The sequence below is a fragment of the Xiphophorus couchianus genome, chromosome 12 (assembly GCF_001444195.1).
Source record: "Xiphophorus couchianus chromosome 12, X_couchianus-1.0, whole genome shotgun sequence".
Taxonomy (NCBI): Eukaryota; Metazoa; Chordata; class Actinopteri; order Cyprinodontiformes; family Poeciliidae; genus Xiphophorus; species Xiphophorus couchianus.
In genome coordinates, this window is record NC_040239.1 from 23,929,871 (window position 1) to 23,951,900 (window position 22,030).

A 22,030-nucleotide genomic window follows, 5' to 3' on the forward strand; every position below is an offset into this window, starting at 1 on the left:
ATAGATGAATAAAAAAAACAAACAAATAGATCCAGTATTCCAGTTTGATAAATGAGGTGACAACATTACGCTTCTGTTGACTCATTGGCATTTATTTATTGATCTATTTACCAATCTAAGGACCATCCAATCGTTCCAACTCTGTGTCCTCACTGGACCTGGAGGGAGAGTCTGTTTCCGAGTTGGGAGCCGGACCTTCGGGGAGCAACGGCGTAGAAGCGCTGCAGCTCTTGGAGCACGAACAGGGTGTGTGCTCGCACCTCTAAATGTTACTAAAATATTTAGCACGATACATGCACAATTATCCACAAAAGGGGCCGGCTCACTCTGAATTTGTTTGTCTCCTTCAGCTACCACACAGGACAACCTGGATGACAAATTGCGCAAGTTCGAGATCAGAGACATGATGGGTCTGACGGATGACCGGGACATCTCCGAGACGGTCAGTGAAACCTGGAGCACTGACGTCCTTGGCAGCGACTTTGACCCAAATATGGATGAAGATCGACTGCAGGAAATAGCAGGTGCAGAATCTCTTTGTGCTCTTCATATGTGTGTAAACTTTCACTCTGTGCATCAAAAGGTAATTAATGAACGTACACAAGTCATTTGTTTGCTGAACACAGAGACTGTCTGTATTTAGGGAAATGGAGAGAAATGTCATCACCTTGTGGTATTTGGGTGAAACAGCATCCAAAAGCACATTTTCATGTCTTAGCCCCCTGCTGCGAAATGTAGAACACATACAGCTGTAGTTGGTTCATTTCAAAAAGAGAAACTTGGTTTTTATTGAAATTCATCACAAAGTGATCCATTTCAAGTAATGCTGCCAGTTAATGCTTACAGAAAACCCCCCCAATTTATTTTTTTTATGTTTTGTTTTTTTCTGTAAAAATTTAATATGCAATGAGACTTTTTCTGGTTTATGGAAACGTATGTCTATGTACCATATGTGCACTCAGTTTTTGATCAGGCCTCCGTCTGCATGAATGAGTGGCATAGCATCAAAGAACCTTAGGCTCTGCTGGGATCTTAAGAAAACTCAGACTGCTTCTATAGCGGCCTTCTAGCTTGTCCGCATTGTTGGCTGCCATGTGTCTCATCTTCCTCTTGATGATACTTTGGTTTACTATGATCATTGCACCAGGTATTGACACTTTTCCCAGTGCTGGCAGGTGCCAAGTCCTGTTGGAAAATGAAATCAGCATCTCAATAAAGGTTATCAGCTGACGTAAGCATGAACTGGTGTGCTGCCCTGACTTTGAACTTGTCTCCCAAATTAATCACTGAGTGTGGAAACTTCACACTGTATCTCACTTGGATTCTGTGCTCCTCCAATCTTTTTCCTTTCAAAATAAAATGCTACTTTTACTTTTATTTGAATAATTATACTTTGGGCTTTTTTGGGACAGTGCATTTGCTTATTTTGCTTCTCAAGTACGAAGACAATCTTCTCATAGCTTATATAGTCACCTTTTTTCCACCACATTTGTCCTTCCACTAAACCTTTCATCAAGATTCTTGTATACAGCACTCTGTGAACATGCAAGTAATGAGTTTTTGTAGTTTACCCTGCTTTTGGGTGTCAACTACTGTTAGTTTGACAAGTGTCAAGTCAGCAGTGATGATTGAAAAAACTTCTAATTATCAAAGAAACTATTTTTTTTACTTGAAGTTCTAATCATCATTCAAATGATCATAAATAGTGTAGTATCTGCTGAACTATGACATAAACTTTACATTTCGAATTCAATCAATAAAATAACATTCTTTAGTAGTATTCGAATTTGAGATAACAAAGAGTAGCTAGTTGCTGTTTCTAAAGAAATGATGCAGCTATGTTATTTAAAGTGATTATTTCCAAGGATGTAATGGATAGAGCATTCTTTAAACAAGGCTAAAATTGTGATGGAAACACTGAGGTTATGAGCTTGAAAAGTTTATTTACAGCCCAACCAGAAAGGATCTTTGAGCGTCTGTGTCACTGAGACCCTCATTGTTTCTTTTTTTTTTTTTTGCTGCTGCTGTTTTTTTGTTATTTTTTTTTTTTGTCAGTACTCTTTCCCCTGCTTATTTCTCCTCCTCTCTCTTCGCTGACATTCACTCAGTCCCCGCAGTCTTATTGACCTTGGTTCCTTCTCATTTGCATCCACCATTTTTCATTCTTCGGAATATGGCGTTGGGGGACTTTTCCATCATTAAGTGAATTTACAGCGATTTCCTTATGTGTTTTCTCCAAGGGATTGGGTTATGAGATGCACATTAAATATCCATTAATACCTCATTATCCCTCTGATAAGATTACCATGATAATGAGGCAGAAATTCTAATTGTTTCACTTCTTGTTGTGCCACTCATTTAATCATCCACCTGAAAGACAAGTACTCTGCGCCCCTACCTTGAAGACTGTAAACATGGACAGCGGGATGGAGCGCTCCCACTGTCAGTGAGAGGCCTGCCCCTGCCAAAAGGCAGCACACACTGTTGTCTGGGTGCTGGCATGTGTGCGCGCTCACAGTGTTTATGCATGTGCTGTGATGTGGAAGCTTCACTAACCATGGAGTGCACCTACCACAGGTTGACTTTTTGGTCATGAGCCGTGGACACCGACTCCCACTCACACCTGCTTGCCCAGCTCCCCCCTCCCTTCCTCTGCTGCATTTTTCCGCCTTGTTAAGTCACGGCTTCCCAAATGGAGATAGAGGGACTTTCTAGGACGATGAACAAAGCAGTAATTTGGTTGTGAATTATGCCGCACTTAATCAGCAGCTCTAAGTCGTGGCCCCGGAGGCCAGTATGGGATGAGATGTTCCTATTAACCTCTGACCCTTGGCACAGTGGTGCATCCGCTTGTGTGTCCCAGTAAAGCAAATGGACACCTTAGTGTATCTATGTGCAACTCTGTCAGTCCTTTGACGGGTAATGTTTTTGCTTATCACAAACCATTGTGCTGTTCAGTTTAAAATAGCTTCAACTTAATGTATTTAAAATTAAGGCCTTAAATGTCTTAATTTTTTTTTTTTTTTTAAAGTTGGCCTTATATACCTAAATTTTGTTGTGCAGAAGTATTTAATCTTATATGTTCTGTGTAGTTCTCACGGGACTTCAAAATTATGCAAAACCTTGAGTCGTGTGCAGACATTTTCACTTGGTTCTGTGACTCGAGGGTGTTACGGCTACAGCTAACTACCTGCTAATATACCCTGCAAGGGTAACTCTAGCTAGCTTATGTTGATTATGGGTTGGTGCAAATTTATCTGCAGTTGTCTGGGTGACATTCATCGTAGCCATTGGTTAACGTTTGTTGCCAACTGATACAATTTATTTATTTTTGATTTTCTTTTGTACGTTTCTGTAGTGATACAGGTCTTAAATGCCATTCACAATGGTCTTAAAAAGTCTTGAATTTGAGTTGGTGAAACCTGCAGAACCCTGTAAAAGTTATTCATCAATTGATAGAATAGTTTACTTTTTATAATATAGGATGAGACAAACAAAAAGGATTTTCCATTTTAATGTTTTTTATACATGATAAAAATAATTACATTTACAGTTATTCAGTGACGTGCGGTGAGGTTCATAGCTGGTGAGGCACTGACGTCATCAGAATCAGATTTGCAAATAGATGCATAGATTGACAGCAGTTTACAGGTTATGTTTCACTTCTGCATCCTTACACATACAAACTGTAGCTCACAAAACACACATTTCCTTAAAAAACAAAACAAAATAAATGTTATTACTGTCTTACCTGCTTCGATTGAAAGTCCACTTGAGAAAACTTTTTTAGTGTTGTAATGTAGTCATCCATGTCGAAAGTCGGGATAAGCGAGAGGAAAAAAATCACTATCTCTATTATAATCTATCGCTGCACTTGACTTGCTTCCCGAATCGTTTAGCCTAGCTCGCTGTCACTTACTCGGCAGTTGAGGAGTGAACAAGACGAACGTCTGGGATCTTGAGCGCCCCTTGCCATGAGGCAAGAGAACTGCCTGCCTCACCTCGAACCTGTTCTCTGCCGTTTATAATCGCTCATTACACGAAACACGTTACACAAACACAGTTGGTGACAAAAAGCACTGTACATTATATACATAAGCTAAATTATTGGAAATAAGTTCACATATTAAATTTGTTTAAACCATTTTATTGACGCCGTACAGCAACATGCTCTCTCCGCTTAGCAGCTAGCGCAGAGCCAGGGGTTGCGCAATCCAAGGTGAGGCAGAGCTCGCTGCTGCCTCACCGGCATCGCTTCCAAGCCTTTGAATGGGAAAATAAGAAAATTCAGCGATTTTGAACAAATAAAAATCGAAATTGGTGAAGCTACATGAAAAATAAATATTTTTTAGTACAAACCACCGGATGAATATAACAATTTAAATTACTTTATGATTATATATTTTCTTTTTCTTTCCATGATGGCTGGTGAGGCACTGCCTCACCTGCCTCCCCTGACCGCACGTCACTGCAGTTATTAGTCCCCTGAGCACTCCCTTTAAGGATAAATAAATAGAAAACATTTTTTTTCATTTACACTTTCCTCTTTTAAAGTAATAAGAGTGTTTTTTACCTTATGTTTACTACATAATCCATGTCATTCTGGCTCCTGTACAAATATGACCTGACAAAGAGCGCCACTGTCATTAGCTACAGGCTGGATGAAGAGGATCCATATGTAATGTCCCACACACAATGAGCAGGATGCCACAGAGGTTAACAAATGGCTCCAATGCTCACTGATGGAGAACTGCTGCAAAGAGTGGTGTCTTTTGGTCAGCAATTCCCATAACAACCATTAGACGCAATCTACATATCTACTTGCTATTTGGTAGACTTTACTGGTCTATCATCATAAATATAAATGTGGATTGTGTTGAACTGTAATGGGACTTTAACTTTCTGCAAAGAACCGCCACTGAATATGTTTACCGAAGTTAAATATTGAATTTTTGAGTTCAAGATTTACTGCAACAATCTACATATTTACAGTCTTTCTATTCACATCTGTAGTTGTCTTTTGATAAAGTAAACATGTCTGTAAGTCAGACCACTGTTGCAAGTTGCTGCTGGGTCAGCGTTTCCCCCCAGACAGTGTAGCTGCTCTGTGCCGATTCAGGACGTTAACCCTTTGTCTCGTGCTCTCAGGAGCAGCAGCGGAGAACATGCTCGGCAGCCTGCTGTGCCTTCCCGGCTCCAGCTCGGTTCTGCTGGACCCCTACGGCTCCACCATGTCAGAGACCACCAGCGAGGCCTGGAGCGTGGAGGTCCTTCCAAGTGACTCAGGTGGGAACGAAAGGTTGATTCTGGACTGGCTCCAGTGTCGTGTATTGTTCTGCAACTAAATGACAGCCTCAGATGTGCATTTGAAGACACGTGTTTATGTGTGCACATTTATGTTTCTTCAGTACAGTGGGGGGAATACCAGGTGTGTTTTCCATCGCATTCCACACTAGGAACGTATGCGCACATCTGTCATCATATTTCTGTACACTTGCCTGTCTTTCAGGGCAGCTCTGCTTGTGCCAGTAAAAGGCAGCTAAGGGTTTCCTTAGAGGGACCACCAGGTGCGATTGCACCTGTGACAGCAGCAGGGAAGGAAGCACAAGGACAGCAGCTGTCCTCAGTTTACAGTCAGCCTATAGACTGTCAGTTCTTTATCTGGACAGATTTGCCAAGCTGCTGCTTTGAGACCAAGTTTGTGAATTTCCTTCTGCAACATCAGCACTCATAGCCGCTTCCTCGAATCCTTATGAACCACATTAAAGTTCTTATCTTATATCAATTAGAGATGCCGTGTCTGACTTCCCATTTTTGAAAACGAGTGCTTTGTGGAAATCAATAGAGAGCTTTGTTAACAGTCTTAAGTGTTTCTTTGAAAAGCTTGGGCCTGTGTTAATTAAAGCAGTGCAGTATTTCAATATGTGCACTGCAACAAAAATGACATGCATGAGTGTCTTGATTGCTTTTTTTTTGTTCCATTTGTTGCCCCTGTTCTGCTCGATAATGGTGCGAAATCGTGCTCAGTTCGAGCACAGTGCTTGTTTCATGGCTAGGCAGCAGAAAACTACACTCTAAAGAGCACTTCAGCAACGCATTATTACTAACGAGCATGCAAACGAGCACTGCTGCTAGAATAAAGCCTCTGGGTCGTCCCCAACAGCACCACAGGGTAGCAAAAAAAAATTGGATGCGGTTGCTTTATTGTTTAGATTGGCACTTATAAGGCTAATAATGATGTAGGCTGTGTTATGTTTTTCATATGTGCATTTTTGCTTCCCTGATAATCATAACAAAGTGAGTGGAAGATTTTAAAAATGCCCATGTATGAGTTACAGTGGGATCTGAGTATTTGTTGTGTGAAAATACTGATTTTTGTTGTTGTTTCTAAGGGTTTTTGTGAGTTATTTCTAAAGAGTTGAATTTGTCTTTATTGCAAGCGAGGGAAAAGTTCAAGAGTTTTCTATCAGCCAGCTCACTGCCAGTGCTCAGTCACTGAGGGAAGGAGCATAACAGGGCTGATGTGGCTTAAAGATAAAATGTTTGACTTTATTTTTATTTTAATCATCCCTTCTGTGAATTGTATGACAGAGCTCCAGGCTGTGAACATTTTTGTTTAACAATGACAATAGTTATAATATTAGCAGAATAAAGATTCAATTTTATTAAAATATTTTAAAGTTGAGAAAAAAGTTGTTTTAATGAGAAAAATTTCTGATTTCCCAAAAATTAAATCTTCCAAACCAAAAATTTGATTAATCGATAAAATCAATTTATTGCCCAGCAGTAGGGCATAATTTTTTAAAGCTTTTTTTGTAATACTAGCCATGAGAAAAATATAAAAATGAAATCTTTTATGAAACAGTTTTGTTCTTGGTTTGTCTGCAGAAGCCCCAGACCTGAAGCAGGAGGAGCGTCTGCAGGAGCTGGAGAGCTGCTCTGGGGTTGGCAGCACCTCTGATGACACCGAGGTCAGAGAAGTCAGCTCGAGACCCAGCACACCAGGCCTCAGTGTTGTCTCAGGTAAATATGTAATTAAAAACAAAAAAAAGGCTGCTTTGCTTGCTTCTGTGTCCTAAAAACTTTGAGTCCTCAGTGTTTGACTCTGTAGTGCTTTTTTGTTTTTGTCCTTTGGAAAGATATTAATCGATATTAATTTTAATGTTTTGGTGTGTTTGGGTAGAAACAGAAGACCTCTCTTTCCCAGGCTCTTTGTTTTAGAGCGGTCATGTTGCTGGGAGGGTAACTAACCTGCGTAGTTGCATTGGTGTGTGACTTTTTCTGAGTGACACAGGGGTTAATGCTGGTTGCTTCGTCCGTGGGCTCAGGTGGAACGTGTAGTTTGGAAGTACATGAAGTAGTATTCTAGATTAAGAAGCCAGCGGTGACATTCCTGGCTCAGCTCACAGGAGGAAAGTCCCACAGGATCCTGCCGATGGATGGTCCACTACTGATGATCATTCTTACCCGTGTCTTTCCCTTAACCCATGGGAGCTTACGCTACCAATTTAAAGTTCCCACTGGGTTCCCACCTGAGAGAGACAATACAGCAAAGTCTAAAGACAAAAATATCCTCTTTTGTTTTAAAAACCGTTCCACATGCACTTTTTTTTTGACTGGTGCCAAGTTAAAACATCTATCTGCAGAGGTGATATTGAATTTGCTTTTAACCTCAAAAGAACTGTTCACTTTGTACATGTTCACTGCAGGTATCAGTGCGACCTCAGAAGACATCCCAAACAAGATCGAGGACCTGCGATCAGAGTGTAGCTCAGATTTTGGCGGAAAGGACTCCGTGACCAGTCCGGATGGCGAGGAGTCGGGTCATGGTAGGAGATTTAAATTTATTTTTTCCTCTGCTGTTTACATGGTCTAATCCACATTAACTGGATCCTTTTTACCAAAACTGCTACCACTTCCATATTTTCCACACAACTAAACGACTGCTTTTCTCCCTATGTTCATTTTTTCAGAGCTTATTCTTATATTGTATTACATTGTTCTGATATTTCTATTATTGCATTCTATTCAAAATGAAAGTGTATGGTAATCAGGAATGAAAATATTTACATATGTATAAGTGTTTGGAGTTCTGGTCTTGAGTCAGAAAAATGTGTGGTTGTTTTTTTTTTTGTTTTTTTTTATCTAATAAGAGATGCATGGAGAAAAAGAGTAAGTGGCTGCAGTAAATAGATTTTCAGCTTGATCAGCTATTACTGATGATTGGCGACCCCTAAACCTAATCAGGTTCTGATTCTAAGCACTAACAAGTCACAATAACAGTAACATTCTTCAGTGTGGAGGTTCTTACTGACCAAAGATAACTAAAATCTGCCCACTATCATGAACAGTTGGATAGTTAGAAAGTTGGTTTTTCGACTGAATTTTCTATGGAGGTAAATCTGCTGTTCATTCAGGCTTTATAACATAATTGGCTAAAATTTATATAGTATAAATAAATTGATTGGGTATCTAATTTGAATTTTTACGGAAATTCTTTTTCTCCCATCCAGTTTGACCACTACGTTACCCCTAACCTCATGGCTAACCCTGTGCATCATCACGACAGTTTAAATTCATTCATCTTCAGGAACACTTGTTAATCGCTTCGTTGTTTTCATGCGTCTGCAGGAGCCCATCATCTGACATCCCCGCCTTCCCAGGCCGATTCTTTGCTCGCCATGTTTGATCCACTCTCCTCTGGTGAAGGTAATTTTCAATTTCACAATGTTTTGTGGGCCTTCAAAGCTAGACATAAGCATGGGTCATGCTTGAGTCATCTAAAACCAAAATTATTCATTATGACTTATAAGAACACAAAGGGAAATGCCCATTCTTTCAGCTAATTTAGTGCTATAAAATGTCCAACTTTAGCTTCTGTCAGTTTTTCCCTTTTTGCATTTTATTTTGTGGAGCAGGAAAATGTTTGAGAGGGACGATACTGTCTGTGACTCTAAGGCAAGGTGAGGGGATGACAGGTTGAGAGACCTCACCCCAGGCTCTTTGGCACTGTCCCCTTGTCCCACTGTGCTTATGGCACAAGGCTGCCATTGGAAGCTTTTCAGGAGAGAGTCTACCCTTGGAACAGGTGGCCTACCTCCACCTAGGGCTCATCTCCCACCAACATCTCTCTTTAGCTCTCTCCCCCACACACACAGAGTTTTTTTCTGCTGATTAGGTTTCAAGTGGTCTCTTTAGAAACAGAAAATGGTTTGATACAGAGAAGAAGTACCATTTCATAAATATGTTTGGACTTTTTTAGTCAAGCATAATACACATCTGTAGAAAGTTTTAGAAAACTGGTCAATTACTTTGAAAATGGAGATAATTTACTGAACACTGCTACATATTGCTACTAGATTGCTATAGTTTTATGGATTTCCTCACTCCTTTTCTTCCTTATTGTTTTAGGTTCCTCCACAGGGACAATAGTTCGGCCCAAGGTGCACTACGCCAGGCCCACTCATCCTCCCCCTGACCCTCCCATCCTTGAAGCCAGTGCCATGGGCCCGGACATACGGCACTCCATTTGCACAGCTCAGTGCTTGGCCCAGGCTGAGCTCGAGCAATCAAAGCAGCGCCATTCCTTCCCCGACAGACTGGTCCGCAGTCGCAGTTCTGACATCGTGTGCCCGGGCCGCCGGCCCACAAGCGACCCCGGCCTTAACAGGCGGGTGGCGGTTGAAGAGCGTGACCCTCCCGGAGCTTTTGCCGCCGGACCTTCCTCTTCGCCGAGCAAGGACTCCCTGAAAGGAGAGGTAACAAGATCTACGGTCAAGTTCTGTTTTATTTACACTATCGATTAGCGACTGTCGTAATCTGTGTTTTAATGCTCATAAAGCAGACATTTGTCTTTTTTTAGATATTGACACTTGTTGTCTTCAAATGTTCAAAATACACAATACCTAAAATAGTACACCCAATATTAAATTGGTTAATTCAATATACTAATTGCACTGGCAGTGCGACTGAGCTGCTGGGCTGATTCCAATCAGTTGAATTACAAAAAGAATATTTATTCATGTTCTTGTTAAACTCTTTAAGTCAAGCCAAGTCCTGTTGGAAAATAAAATCAACATCTTCATAGATGTCTTTTCATTGTCAAAATTACATGAAATAAAGCCTTGGATTATTTCACTTTATGTGCAATAATTTTATGAGTTTTGCTTTTTGAAATCATTGACAAAAAAAAATAAAACACTTTCACATATTCAAAATATTTAAGTTGAATCTGTAAATGTGGTTCTTTTTGTTAAAAGCAAAGCAAAATGTTTGCTTTTATTTATTTTAATGGGATTTTATGGAATAGGTCTGGGTGAAAGTAGAAACAAAAACATCTTCCTCTGAAAGAAGTGACTTTCTATTAAGCTGAAACACTAAAGAAGCTATTTTAAAACCTTAGCTTTTTGGGGCAATTGGAGTTATTGCCCACATGTATAAAGGAGAAGGTGTCACATATCACACATGTAGCCCTTTAAATACACGCTTTCCTCATTTTAACGTCTAAACTTCTGTCCAATTTGTCCACAGGTGGAAGACAGAAAAGACAGCGACGATGAGAAATCTGATCGCAACAGACCCTGGTGGAAGAAACGTTTTGTGTCAGCCATTCCCAAAGGTAAGGAAATGGATGCATTGTCTTCATTCATTTTTTTTTTGTTTTTGCTAAAATTAAAAATTAAATGTAGTCATTTTAAACGTATTTTTTATGACTTTCACTTGTTTGTTATTTTTTTGGGGGGTGTGGGGGGTTGGTAAAAAGATTCTCCAAATAACTACAGACAGGAAAAATCACACTTTAAAGAGCAAAGCAAAACCAATTTATAACATGGGGAAGAGAATGATTATGTGTGATCTCTGCTCTATTGCTGATGGAATTCCATTTGGAAAATAATGTTTCATGTTGTTTGAAGTTACCGCTGAGACACGTCCGGTTGTTTTCCTCACAGGTCTCTCAGCTGCAGATTTATATAGACTTTTCAAAGCTGATCAGTCTCCAGAGGAGCTTTAACTGTGTAGAATGGTGTGGTTGTAGCCCTCCCAGCAGTGCTGTCAGCCAGCAGCTAATGGTCATTAGATAGACCCTCTCTGTTGTCAGCACCGATAGATGATACATCTCTTGCTGCTGTTCTAGTCTATAACCATTTCTCAAACTTCTGTCTGCAAAGAAATCCTGCTTAATACTCTTTAGAATCATATTATTTAATTATAGAAAAAGGAATTGTGAAGCCTCAAGCAAGCCTGTCTCCAAACCACCTCAGCGTTTGGGTTTTTTGTGTCGTATGCCCTACATGGTGAGGCTCAATCTGTAGTCCCCGCAAAGGCCAACCTTGTCTGTTGTGTTCCTCGCAGTGCTGTATTGGACGGCTGAGAGTGACGTCCCAGGTAAACGCTTCCATGCTGTCGTCGTCGTGCTAGCTGTTAGCGCTGAAGCCGACGGCTGCGCGCCACGCTGCTTCGTAGATGTCACCTTAGAGCTGTAGAGCTGTGATGTGACGTGGTGTAGGCTAAGTTCACGCAGTCACGCTCCTCTTCCGTGCATCCGGTTTTATCCACCCCCACTTCTGTTTTTATGCTAGTGTCATTCATCGTACAGTTAAAAGCATGTTTTCTTTTTGTTGCCTCAGAGGAGGCCTTTGTAACTTGCTTGTCCATTTGGCACCACTTTTAATAGGATGGACATCAGTAGGAGTTTTTGCTTTTTATTCACAGTTTATGAATCATGGTGGACCTTTGTGTAATTCTGCTACATGCCAAAGGTCTAATTTTAGATGCCCATATATTTTTTGGCTTTATATTTTATTTTGGTCACATTTTTGAAAAAAAATGCAGTTGCTACAGTTTTGCTCAGAGTTTACATACGCTCACCACTGGAATGAATGGGATAGTTTTAGCTATTTATTTGTAATGTTCCTTTTTCAGAAAGCATGAAAAAAAAAGTTGTTTTTTTCCCCCCACATGTCCTATCTCTGCATTTCAGGCATGCCGTAAAGAGAGGCTGGATGCCTGCATGTTCAGGGCAGTTTTACACTACAACAAGGAAGAGTTGACATTTTACATACAGAAATCTAGATTAATATTTGGATAAATGTCCCTTTTCCTGTCTCAGACAACTTTTTTATAGCTCTCAACAAAGTCTTGACATAATTTTAGCTCAATGCTCTTCATTTCAAAGAGAATGCAATTATTTAAAAAATTTGGGCCACTATCGCTATCTAGTGTTAATATTGCTGTTATGGCCAAAAAACGCTATTTACCAATATTATTTATGTTTCACCATAGAAAGAAACGGCCTGACTTCACTGCAGCTTCAGTTAAAATCCACAAAATCCTGCACTGCATCACTATCATGTCACAAGATCAAACAAATACCACATTGTCAACATTCTCCCTCCCTCTAGAGAAACAAATAACAAGATAGAAATAAATATCAGTAGGGCGTGCCGTGGTGGCGGAGGGGTTAGTGCGACCCACATTCAGAGGCAACGTGGCCTCGACGCGGCTGTCGCGGGTTCGACTCCCGGACCCGACGACGTTTACCGCATGTCTTCCCCCCTCTCCTTCCCCTTTTCCTGTCAGCCTACTTTGAAAAAGGGACACTAGAGCCCACAAAAAGACCCCTTGTGGGGCGATAAAAAAAAAAAAAGAAAAAAAAAGAAGAAATAAATAAATATCAGTTGTTAAAATCAGCCCAGTTTTATTTATCAGACCAATACCAATATGTTAAAAAAAATAACATATATGCTTATACCAATGTTAGTTCCAATACATTGTTCATACCTATTTATGTTGGTTGAATTTTGCCTAAAAGAACAGTTAAAATGAATCAGTAAATTGATCACTCTTTCTGGTTATGGGTGTATGTTAATCTCTGAGTGAAACTCGGTGATAATTTTCATCTCAAAACATCCCATTAAATAACAAAATTTTATCGAAGTGGCCATGAACTGGTGATGACTAATCAGCCTGTGGGGAGGTAACAGTGTTGTCACTCTTCACACGTCTCTCCTCCACAGCGCCAATGACGGCGTTCAGGAAGAAGGACAAACATGAGAAGGAAGATGCTGCACAGGATCGTGTCCCACAAGGTCAGTACTGGGTTCTTTTTTTTTTTTTTTTTTTTTAAAGTTTTAAAAAAAAAAATCCTTGTATGTCTGAAACTCTTCCTCCATGACGGGTTTTGTTTTCATGCTGCTTGATTGTTGCTGTGTGGTTTGTCAGATGACCCAGTGCCAAGACAGAACACTCAAGCCCAGGCAGCAGAGGACATCCTGGACAAGTACAGGAACATCAAGAGGACCAGCCCGAGTGATGGAGCCACTGGAGGAGCCTCTTATGATGGATCAGGAGGTCAGCAGAGAAAACCGACACATGTGTTCAAGGCACATGATGCCTTTAGATACAGTAATTGACTTTAATGGTGTATATTTTCAGAGCTGTGTGGGGAGGACAATGTGAATGACCCTCCCAGAGAAGATGCTCTGCAAAACATTTCTGCAGATGATATGCCAGACTCAGCCAGCCAGACGGCACAGCAGCACGATTCCAAATTCTCTTTCAGGTGAGACATTCAAAATGGTGCTTTAAAAAAAAAACTAACTTTACAACTCAATTCGCCTTTTCTGACGTTTGATTGGACCTTTTCCTGCAGCGATGCAAAGAAGAAGCTGAGGTTGGCTTTGTGCTCTGCAGACTCTGTAGCTCTCCCCATCATGGCGCCAACAACAACGCGTAACGGACTGCCTGATCACATGGATCCTGAAGGTGGGAGTGCTTTAGTCCAATGTAGCGATTCACTCCTCATTATATGTCACAAATTGATAATAAAAGCACATATTGATTAGAAATCATTTTAAAATACAAATTTGATTTTGATGTTTTTGTAGATAGAAATGCACTGGCAACAATACACATTCGGTTCCAAAGCAAAACATGTTCAGAGTTTACACAAATGCATATATGGTTGTTTGCAGACTTCAATATAAACTGCATGAACTGAAAACAATCTTGAAAATGTGGCTTTTCTGTGAGTCACTGAATTGATATTTGACTGTTTAACAACTGCTTGTAAAAGCTGCACATGTATAGATGTATTCCAGCCCAGGGGGATTGTATTCCATTTTACCGTTCCTGCTAATTTTTAGGCAAGTTTGATTCACTCTGCAAGTTTTCTTGGGTTAAGGTTTATAGATTGGTCTGACAGCTCTTTAATGTATGTCCTCTCGGACTGGACCCAAGGTGCTGCTCACTTATTGGTGTTTGACTTACTCTTGAGTTTAAAACATCGTGGTCATTTCAGTTATTTTGATGTTTTCAAACCGATCCTGTTATGATACCCGAGCCAACACCAGACTTTACAGTAGCTACTTCCCAATAGTTTGGATTCACATAAGCCTCATCTTATTGTGACAGTACTCACAAGTAACCATAGACCTTCTTCGATCGGCCACAAACTAATTATGTTTACATTTAATTTTCTGTTTTCATCGACACTTTTTGGTTTTGGTTTTCCTTTTGCAGCATTGGCTGAGCAGCCAATAATTTTCTGCTCTAGAACAGGGAAGGAGTGCACTATTATTTGGCATGTATTTCTTCTAAAAATGGTGATTGAGCTGTTTAGTGATGATGGATTGCTACTAGTTTGAGCACAACAGTGCAGAATAAGTTTTACAACTTCCTAAAAGCATATATATCTTTGTCCCTAATGCCCGTTAGAAACTAAGTGTAAGCCTAAAATTTTGGCAAACATCCCTGTTGCTCAAAGTGTCCTTTAGCAAAATAGCAAGTTTGCACAACCTCCAGACTCTGACCTTACTGTAAAAGCTTGGGACAAGCTTTAAAGAAAATTTTTCTGCTGTGTATTAAACCATATTGCATGTGTCGACACATAATGTCTCTGGTGCTTGCAGAAGCATGAAGCTTTGCAAAAAGGAACCTTTCAGTTCTTTCTTCAGCAGATACTATGAAGTTAAATTTGGACAAAATGGCAAATGGTTACCCAGGTCTTTATATTTGTTGTTTGAATCTACACATTTTTACTACATGCTGTATTAGGTTTCCTTTCAATGAACCAACGACTTCACATCTGTAGAATGACCACCATCTGCCTGTTTAAGGACACAGGTGTTGCTGAGTGACTTGGTTTAGTTTAAATAAACTTAATGTCTCCTGAAGGTGGAAGAATGCTGATCCTTTCTTAGCAGGTTGTTTTATCAATCTTTTCTCTATTGTCTCGTTTCTCTCAGACAATGAGATCGTCTGTTTCCTGAAGGTCCAGCTGGCGGAGGCCATCAACCTTCAGGATAAGAACCAGATGGCCCAGATTCAGGAGACCACACGCTGCGTCAGCCGTTTTGATGCACGCACCTGCAGGAAGCTGCTTGCTGCCATCGCGGAAGATTACAGGTAACTCAGAACTCCTTTAGAGATCGGGCCATTCAACTCACGTCGGTCTGTAATTAATATTATGTTGGTTTTTGTGCAGTCCCTTGAACTTTGTCATGCTACTACAAAATGCGGTGTGCTTTATCAGGATTTTGTGAGATCAAACAACACATAGTGATGCATAATTGGGCAATAAGAATGGAAGTAATGCGTGTTTTTCACATTTTTACCAAACACAACTGATGCATTCAGCCCCCTTTTTGCTGGACACACTTAAATTACTGCTAAAAATATTTACCATAAAACATGTGATGACATAAATATTCACCCCCTTTTTTTAGTAGATGCAGCTTTGACTGCAATGTCAGCACAGAGTCGGTGTGGATAGGTCTCAGTCAGGTTTACACATCTGAATGCTGGACTTTTACTTCATTCTTCCTTACTAAGCTGTTCAAGCTGTAATGGTAGCCAGGAACTCAACTTAACCAGTGAAAGGACCTTCCATTACGACACACAGCAGTTGTTTTACTACAATGACTTGAGACACATTCACTTCCCTCAAGTAATGTTCATTCCACTAGTAGTGAGACTACTGGCGCCAATTGACTGGACCTCTGTTAAATTAGGTCAGTCAATTTAATGGGGGTAAATATCACTGCAATCACTTTTGGTTTGTCAGTTTGTAGAAATTATTCTTCACATTAACTTGGAGGGGATTTTTTTTTTCCCTTAAGAAGCCACATTTGGTTGATGTAGTCATTTTTAGAAGCACTATAAATACAGCCAAGAATTTGTCAAAACTTGAAACTTTGTGTTCCAATCTGACTGAGTTCGAGCTTCTAGCACAGAGGAATAATTTGTAGTTCTACAAAGTAATGAGATACGGACTGAATATTAATGAATAGCACATTAATCAGATAACTGAACTTCACGTATAATTTTCCATCCATTTTCACAATTATGCACTATTTTGTGTCTGTAGATCTCACAATATCCCAATGGAGTACATTAATGTTTAAAGCTATGTGACAAAATCGTATTATAGTCAGAGGTACGAATACTTTAGCAAAACTGTATATTTTTGTGGGGTTTATTTGAAGGACTTGTAGGACATTCTAATAAGCGGTAATTTTTGTGTTCTCTTCAGGAAGCGGGCTCCATACATAGCCTACCTGACCCGGTGCCGCCAGGGTCTGCAGACATCTCAGGCCCACTTGGAGAGGCTCCTGCAGAGGGTGCTGAGAGACAAGGAGGTGGCAAACCGCTACTTCACCACCGTCTGCGTTCGCCTCCTCCTCGAACATATGGAGACAAAGATGCTCGAGTTCATTAAAGGTATTTTTTTTTTTTTACCATCTTCTCCACAGCTAAACCCAGGTTGAGCATATTGACTTGCCAGCCTTCAGAGGAGAGATTCTGACAATCTTACTAGGGTATTTCTAACACTTTTTGACATATTATACATGATTTACAATGCTTTTTCTCTATATTACTTGTCAGTCACAACACTAAACCAAATTGTACTGATTAAATGTTTTAAATCAAAAGTCCTACTTTATTGGTGTTTATTTTCAAGCGATTTCCTGTAACTCTTCACATCATTTCAAGGCAAGTTTTGGCACATGAGCATTCGTTATTGTTCCTGTGCTTGCCTCAAGCTTTCCAGGGGTGCACAGCAGCCGATGACAAGACTGCAGCAGTGGAGGATTTTCTGCGCTACTTGTACGGTGCCATGGCCCGTGATGCCATTTGGCAGTATGCAAGCGAGGACCAGCTGCAGGATGCCCAGATGGCTATCGAGCGCAGCGTTATGAACCGCATCTTCAAACTGGCCTTCTACCCCAATCAGGATGGAGATATTCTCAGAGACCAGTGAGTGGCTGTTGCATCTGCCGTGCCAAGTAATCTTCTGATATGTGTAATATGTGAACTCCACATGTGCCATGCTGGTCTCAAATGGTGGTGTTTTTGTTGCACGCAGGCTGTTTCATGAACACATCCAGCGGCTTTCAAAAGTTGTGACGGCAAATCACAAAGCTCTGCAGATCCCAGAGGTATTATCTTGATGACTTTCTTTCCCCTGATGCATTCATAAAGAACAGGAGCTACGGCTGCTGTTCAAGAAATTAAAATATAATTGAGAAGTACATTTATTTAGTCATTCATTTTGAAATATCTAAAGAATCATTATGTGCGGAGTGATATATTTGTCATCTTTGATTCTGGCAATTTTGAACATTATGGCCTCCTGCTAATTAAAACCAAAAACATTTCTAGAAAAATCATATTACACAATACCAGTAGTAAAATAATTTCTATTTCTATTTGTATTATGACCTACATCGTCATAAAGAATACTGCTGAACTGACAGCTCTTCAGCATGCAGTCACTGACCTCCTGTGTAAGGAGGTCATTGCTAAGGAAGCTGGCTTTTCACAGAATAACTTAATAGGACGTTGAGTAGAAGGAAAAAGTGTAGCAGGTTAAATGAGCAAGCAACAGAGAAACTCCATTCTTGAAAGGAATCCCATTCAAGACATGAGGAGGTGTGGAATACAGCTACATATTGTGTTATCTAAATGTATTCTTGGAAAGTTAGGTGGAAGGAAAACATATTTGGAAATATATTTGGCAATAATGATTAAAAAAAAAAACATTATATATATATATATATATATATATATATATATATATATATATATGCTGTATATATAGAGTCAAATATTTGATTATTTGAGTTTTCATTATCACCAAGCCATCCAAATTACTTCACTGTGTCATGTAATGCACCTACATAATCATAGTACATAGTTTTACTTTATAAAGTCAGTTGCAAAAAGAAATATTCTCTCTTCAATGATATTCTAATTTATTGAGCTGCACCTGTCGACAGAGTCCAGTGTTACATTAATCTGTCCTGGCTGTAGGTTTACCTTAAAGAGGCTCCCTGGCCTTCAGCTCAGGCTGAGATCAGGACTATCAATGCATACAAGACCCCACGAGACAAAGTCCAGTGCATACTGCGTATGTGCTCCACCATCATGAATCTGCTGAGTCTAGCCAACGAGGACTCGGTGCCAGGAGCAGACGACTTCGTCCCAGTCCTCGTCTTCGTCCTCATAAGAGTAAGTTTTTCCTCCTCCACTTGTTCCGTCTGACATTGGGCTGAGTTAGCAGTTATCTCTTAAACTTCCAGTCCAGATTTACTGGCCGATTTTCTTGTCAGTGAATATTAAGAATGATCATATGGGAAAAATTCTCTCTCTGTTTTGACTGCGATTGCAACACACTGTTAGAAACCCGCATGTGTATGTTATTATTTTTTGTTGACACATTTCTGATTATAATCCGCACGCTGTTGCTCGAGCCTCTTCCATGCTCTTAATGTGGGCCCATCCCCTCGTTTCCTCCCCCTCCAGGCAAACCCGCCCTGCCTGCTGTCCACCGTTCAGTACATCAATAATTTCTACGCCAGCCGGCTGAGTGGGGAGGAGTGCTATTGGTGGATGCAGTTCACCGCTGCGGTGGAATTCATTAAGACCATCGACGATCGCAAGTGAAGCAGAACAGCCACCTGTACGGGCAGACTGCGGGGGAAGGAGCCGGGAGACTGGGAGACTTCCCAACCAACTGCTCCCTCTGCACAGCTTCAGAAATCCTGGCTCTCATCCCTGCTCCGAATTTGTATAGCTTGTACATAGCCAGAGACGTTGATAGATAACAAAATATATATTACTGTACGTATGTGGAGAAATCCAGATTTTAGCCACGGCGGGGGCGCAAAATTTGGCAACAAAAGTGCTGAATCTGATTAAAAAAAAATTTTTCTTGTATTCTTTTAGTTTTTTTTTTTTTTTGGTGGGTGGGTATCTGTTAGGAATTTTATGTATTCACAATTGATAATATGAGATTAAATCAATGTAAAAATATAATCTTATCTAAAGGGACCAGATTTCCTAGGTGACGATCGCTGTTCTTTTGTTTTTCACCCAGGTCTGAGGGATGGGCCTGCAAATTAATGTCATTGTAATGTTTATTAATAGCATTTTGTTGCAGGGAGGGTGGAGATTTCACAGTTATAGCTGCTGATGGGATACAGTGAGATCAGTACACATTTAACCATACTCATAAAGTTTTCAACAGTCGGGCAGCTTATTTGAGGAATTGTTTACTTCAATCTTTTCCCAAAATTTAACTAATTTGAACAGACGGGGCCTACATATGTGTAACAACTTCAAGGTATTTATACGTGTTGCTCTATTTAATGCTTTGTCTAACTTTAAGAGAAAAAAAAAAAAACAATGCATATCATGTCTGAGGTTATAATAAACTCGTTTTTGAAATGCTTGAGACGGGAAGGCACCTTAGCAGGGCGATTAAGATGTACAGGGTTAACTCATGCACAGAGCAACAGTGGCATTTATGGATATACTGAAATAGTGCCTTTGATGTGGGGTGCTCTGTACAGGTTTTTCATTTGTTTGTTAATCCAAAATAGGCACTGTCCCCCATCCACATGCACACTCCATTGGGCCACTGAAGATCCCTTTATGTCCATCTGCTGGAACACGGGCATCGCCACACTTTTCACCGTCACGGCTCAGACGTGTAGTGTTTTTTTTGTTGTTTTTTTTTTTTAAAGCACCTGAGCGGGAACAAAACAAAATAATAATTAAAAAAATCCCAACCTACCTCAGAGTTGTACCCAATGAGCCTAAAATCAGATTAATTGTCCTGCATTAATTGACAAAAGAGTGCTGGATCACCTTTACACTGGTTTAAAAAAAAAAAAAAAGATGAATATAGAAGAGAAGTTGAATATTTAATTGAACTACTGTGATATCTGTTGTGCCATCGTCTCTCTTTATCAAAGCAGCCTTTTTTGTTGATGGCATTGTAGTAAGTTTTGTAACGTTATACCTGAGATTCCCACGATTCCGTGTGGAAACCGTTTTGGCCGTCTACCTCCTTATGAGTTCTACAAAAGGGACTTGTATTTATGTGCGCTTGTTTCTTTCTTTTTTTTTTTTGTCTTCCCCAGTTACGGTGCATTGTGATGGCTCAGTATCATTGTTTTGTTTTTTTTCCTTGTTTTGGTTTAAGCATGCCATTAACTATCCAAAAATGACTTTTTTTCCCCCTTCCCCTTTAAATCCTGCTTCATTTTTCTGCACGGTTGTGACACATGTATTATAGTTTTCAACGATCCATTTCTTTTCTCAGTTAATGACCTGCCAGCACAGTACACAATATGATAAAGATCCAAAAACAAGAAAACAATCAACACTATTGACTTGTTACTGACTTTTGAGTTGACGCTAAAGTGATTGGTGTAGGTGCGAGAGGCTTGTGCGACCTGTTGACCCTGTGCCTCCTCTTGCATGAAGTCATCGGACGGTCTGCGCATCCTCAGTCGTCATAAACCGTAGAATAGGATTAGTGCCACAGACCTGCAGCTGAACCTGCAGAAGGATGCAAAGCGATACATGCATATCAGAAAAACTGTGTATTTTGCACAAAACTTGTTTTCCTGGAAGATTCGACAGGGAGCCGTGCATTTTATTTTATTTTTTGCCTTTAACCTTGAACGCAACTAATGTGATTAAAATGAATAGCAATGTTACAACATCTCATTGATTTCTGTTTCAAGCTGATGAACAAGTAATGGGCAACTTCACAACCTAACTTTCTGTTTTTTTGTTGTTCTTTTCTTTCCCCCCCCCCCTCTTTTCTTAACACGCGTCCTCAACAGCACACAAGCAGGTTCTCTGTGTGTGCGCGGTGCACTTCCTCGCAGTCAGAGTAATGAATCTGATGAGAAAACCACGCACTGGAAAATCAAGTTGCAGGTTGCATCTATACTACTTAGCTTTATGTGATGTCACTTTAATTGGGGAATACATACTCCACAGATCGGATCAAATTACTCGGACCCGGCCTTGTGTGTCAGCGTGTCCTCAGACAGCCAATTGCGGCAACAGTACTCATAAAACAAATTATTGTGCAAAAAAAAAAAAAACTTTCTGCAAATGAAATTGAAGTCTTCATTGTAAGCAACCAAACGGTCTAAAGAGTTTGTGTCAGAGCTCTCCTCCTCCGCTCCCTGAACCACTGAGAGTTTTAAATTTTGCATCCGATTAGTAAGTTTATTTTAAGCTTGCACAATTCTGACATGCGGGAAAGGCCGGTTCGTCTTTACTGTGATTAATGCATTATGTAATTCTTTAAAAATAAATAAAAGATGCAGACATTTTCCTCCCCTTTTTCAACTTTTTTTTTTCCTCAACAGCTACAAAAAAACCCAACAACACCCATTATAAATGAACAATAATGCTTGATCACTTTGAAGCTCCTTCGATAGTCAGAGCTGTATCTAGTTATTTGCACAATAGCTGCGAAAGGTTATACAAACAATGCACAGAATATAATTGTTAGAGGGAACAACAGAGGTGCATTATCCACAAATAGCAACGTCTCTGCAAACATTTCATTACTGCTGAGTGGAGTTTCAGTGGATTGTAATTGGAGATATCCCCCCGTCTAAAAGCCCTCCTTCCTTCACTGACTGCCTTCTCTAATACCCTTCTTTTCACCATCATAAACTTGTTCGTGGGGTGCTTTGTGTCCCCTGACGATATCTCTTAA

The 22,030-nt window shown here is 40.1% G+C and overlaps 1 protein-coding gene across 6 annotated transcripts in view; it reads left to right on the plus strand.

Moving 5' to 3' along the window:
- The window catches only part of gapvd1 (GTPase activating protein and VPS9 domains 1), a 36,654-nt gene extending 15,014 nt beyond the window's left edge, over window positions 1–21,640 (plus strand). For 4 of the 6 annotated variants that reach the window (XM_028033728.1, XM_028033729.1, XM_028033732.1 and 1 more), the window contains 19 exons: window positions 121–246; window positions 351–524; window positions 5,149–5,286; window positions 6,889–7,023; window positions 7,710–7,829; window positions 8,632–8,709; window positions 9,412–9,758; window positions 10,531–10,618; window positions 11,353–11,385; window positions 13,017–13,088; window positions 13,222–13,350; window positions 13,435–13,561; window positions 13,652–13,764; window positions 15,246–15,405; window positions 16,532–16,719; window positions 17,043–17,256; window positions 17,366–17,438; window positions 18,313–18,510; window positions 18,805–21,640. In XM_028033728.1, the coding sequence (XP_027889529.1) occupies window positions 121–246; window positions 351–524; window positions 5,149–5,286; window positions 6,889–7,023; window positions 7,710–7,829; window positions 8,632–8,709; window positions 9,412–9,758; window positions 10,531–10,618; window positions 11,353–11,385; window positions 13,017–13,088; window positions 13,222–13,350; window positions 13,435–13,561; window positions 13,652–13,764; window positions 15,246–15,405; window positions 16,532–16,719; window positions 17,043–17,256; window positions 17,366–17,438; window positions 18,313–18,510; window positions 18,805–18,945 (2,654 nt within the window). In that variant the 3' untranslated portion in view covers window positions 18,946–21,640. The remainder of the gene's footprint in view (window positions 1–120; window positions 247–350; window positions 525–5,148; window positions 5,287–6,888; window positions 7,024–7,709; window positions 7,830–8,631; window positions 8,710–9,411; window positions 9,759–10,530; window positions 10,619–11,352; window positions 11,386–13,016; window positions 13,089–13,221; window positions 13,351–13,434; window positions 13,562–13,651; window positions 13,765–15,245; window positions 15,406–16,531; window positions 16,720–17,042; window positions 17,257–17,365; window positions 17,439–18,312; window positions 18,511–18,804) is intronic. The other 2 variants (XM_028033731.1, XM_028033734.1) reach the window with 1 other exon arrangement.
- Window positions 21,641–22,030: the final 390 nt, after the last annotated feature.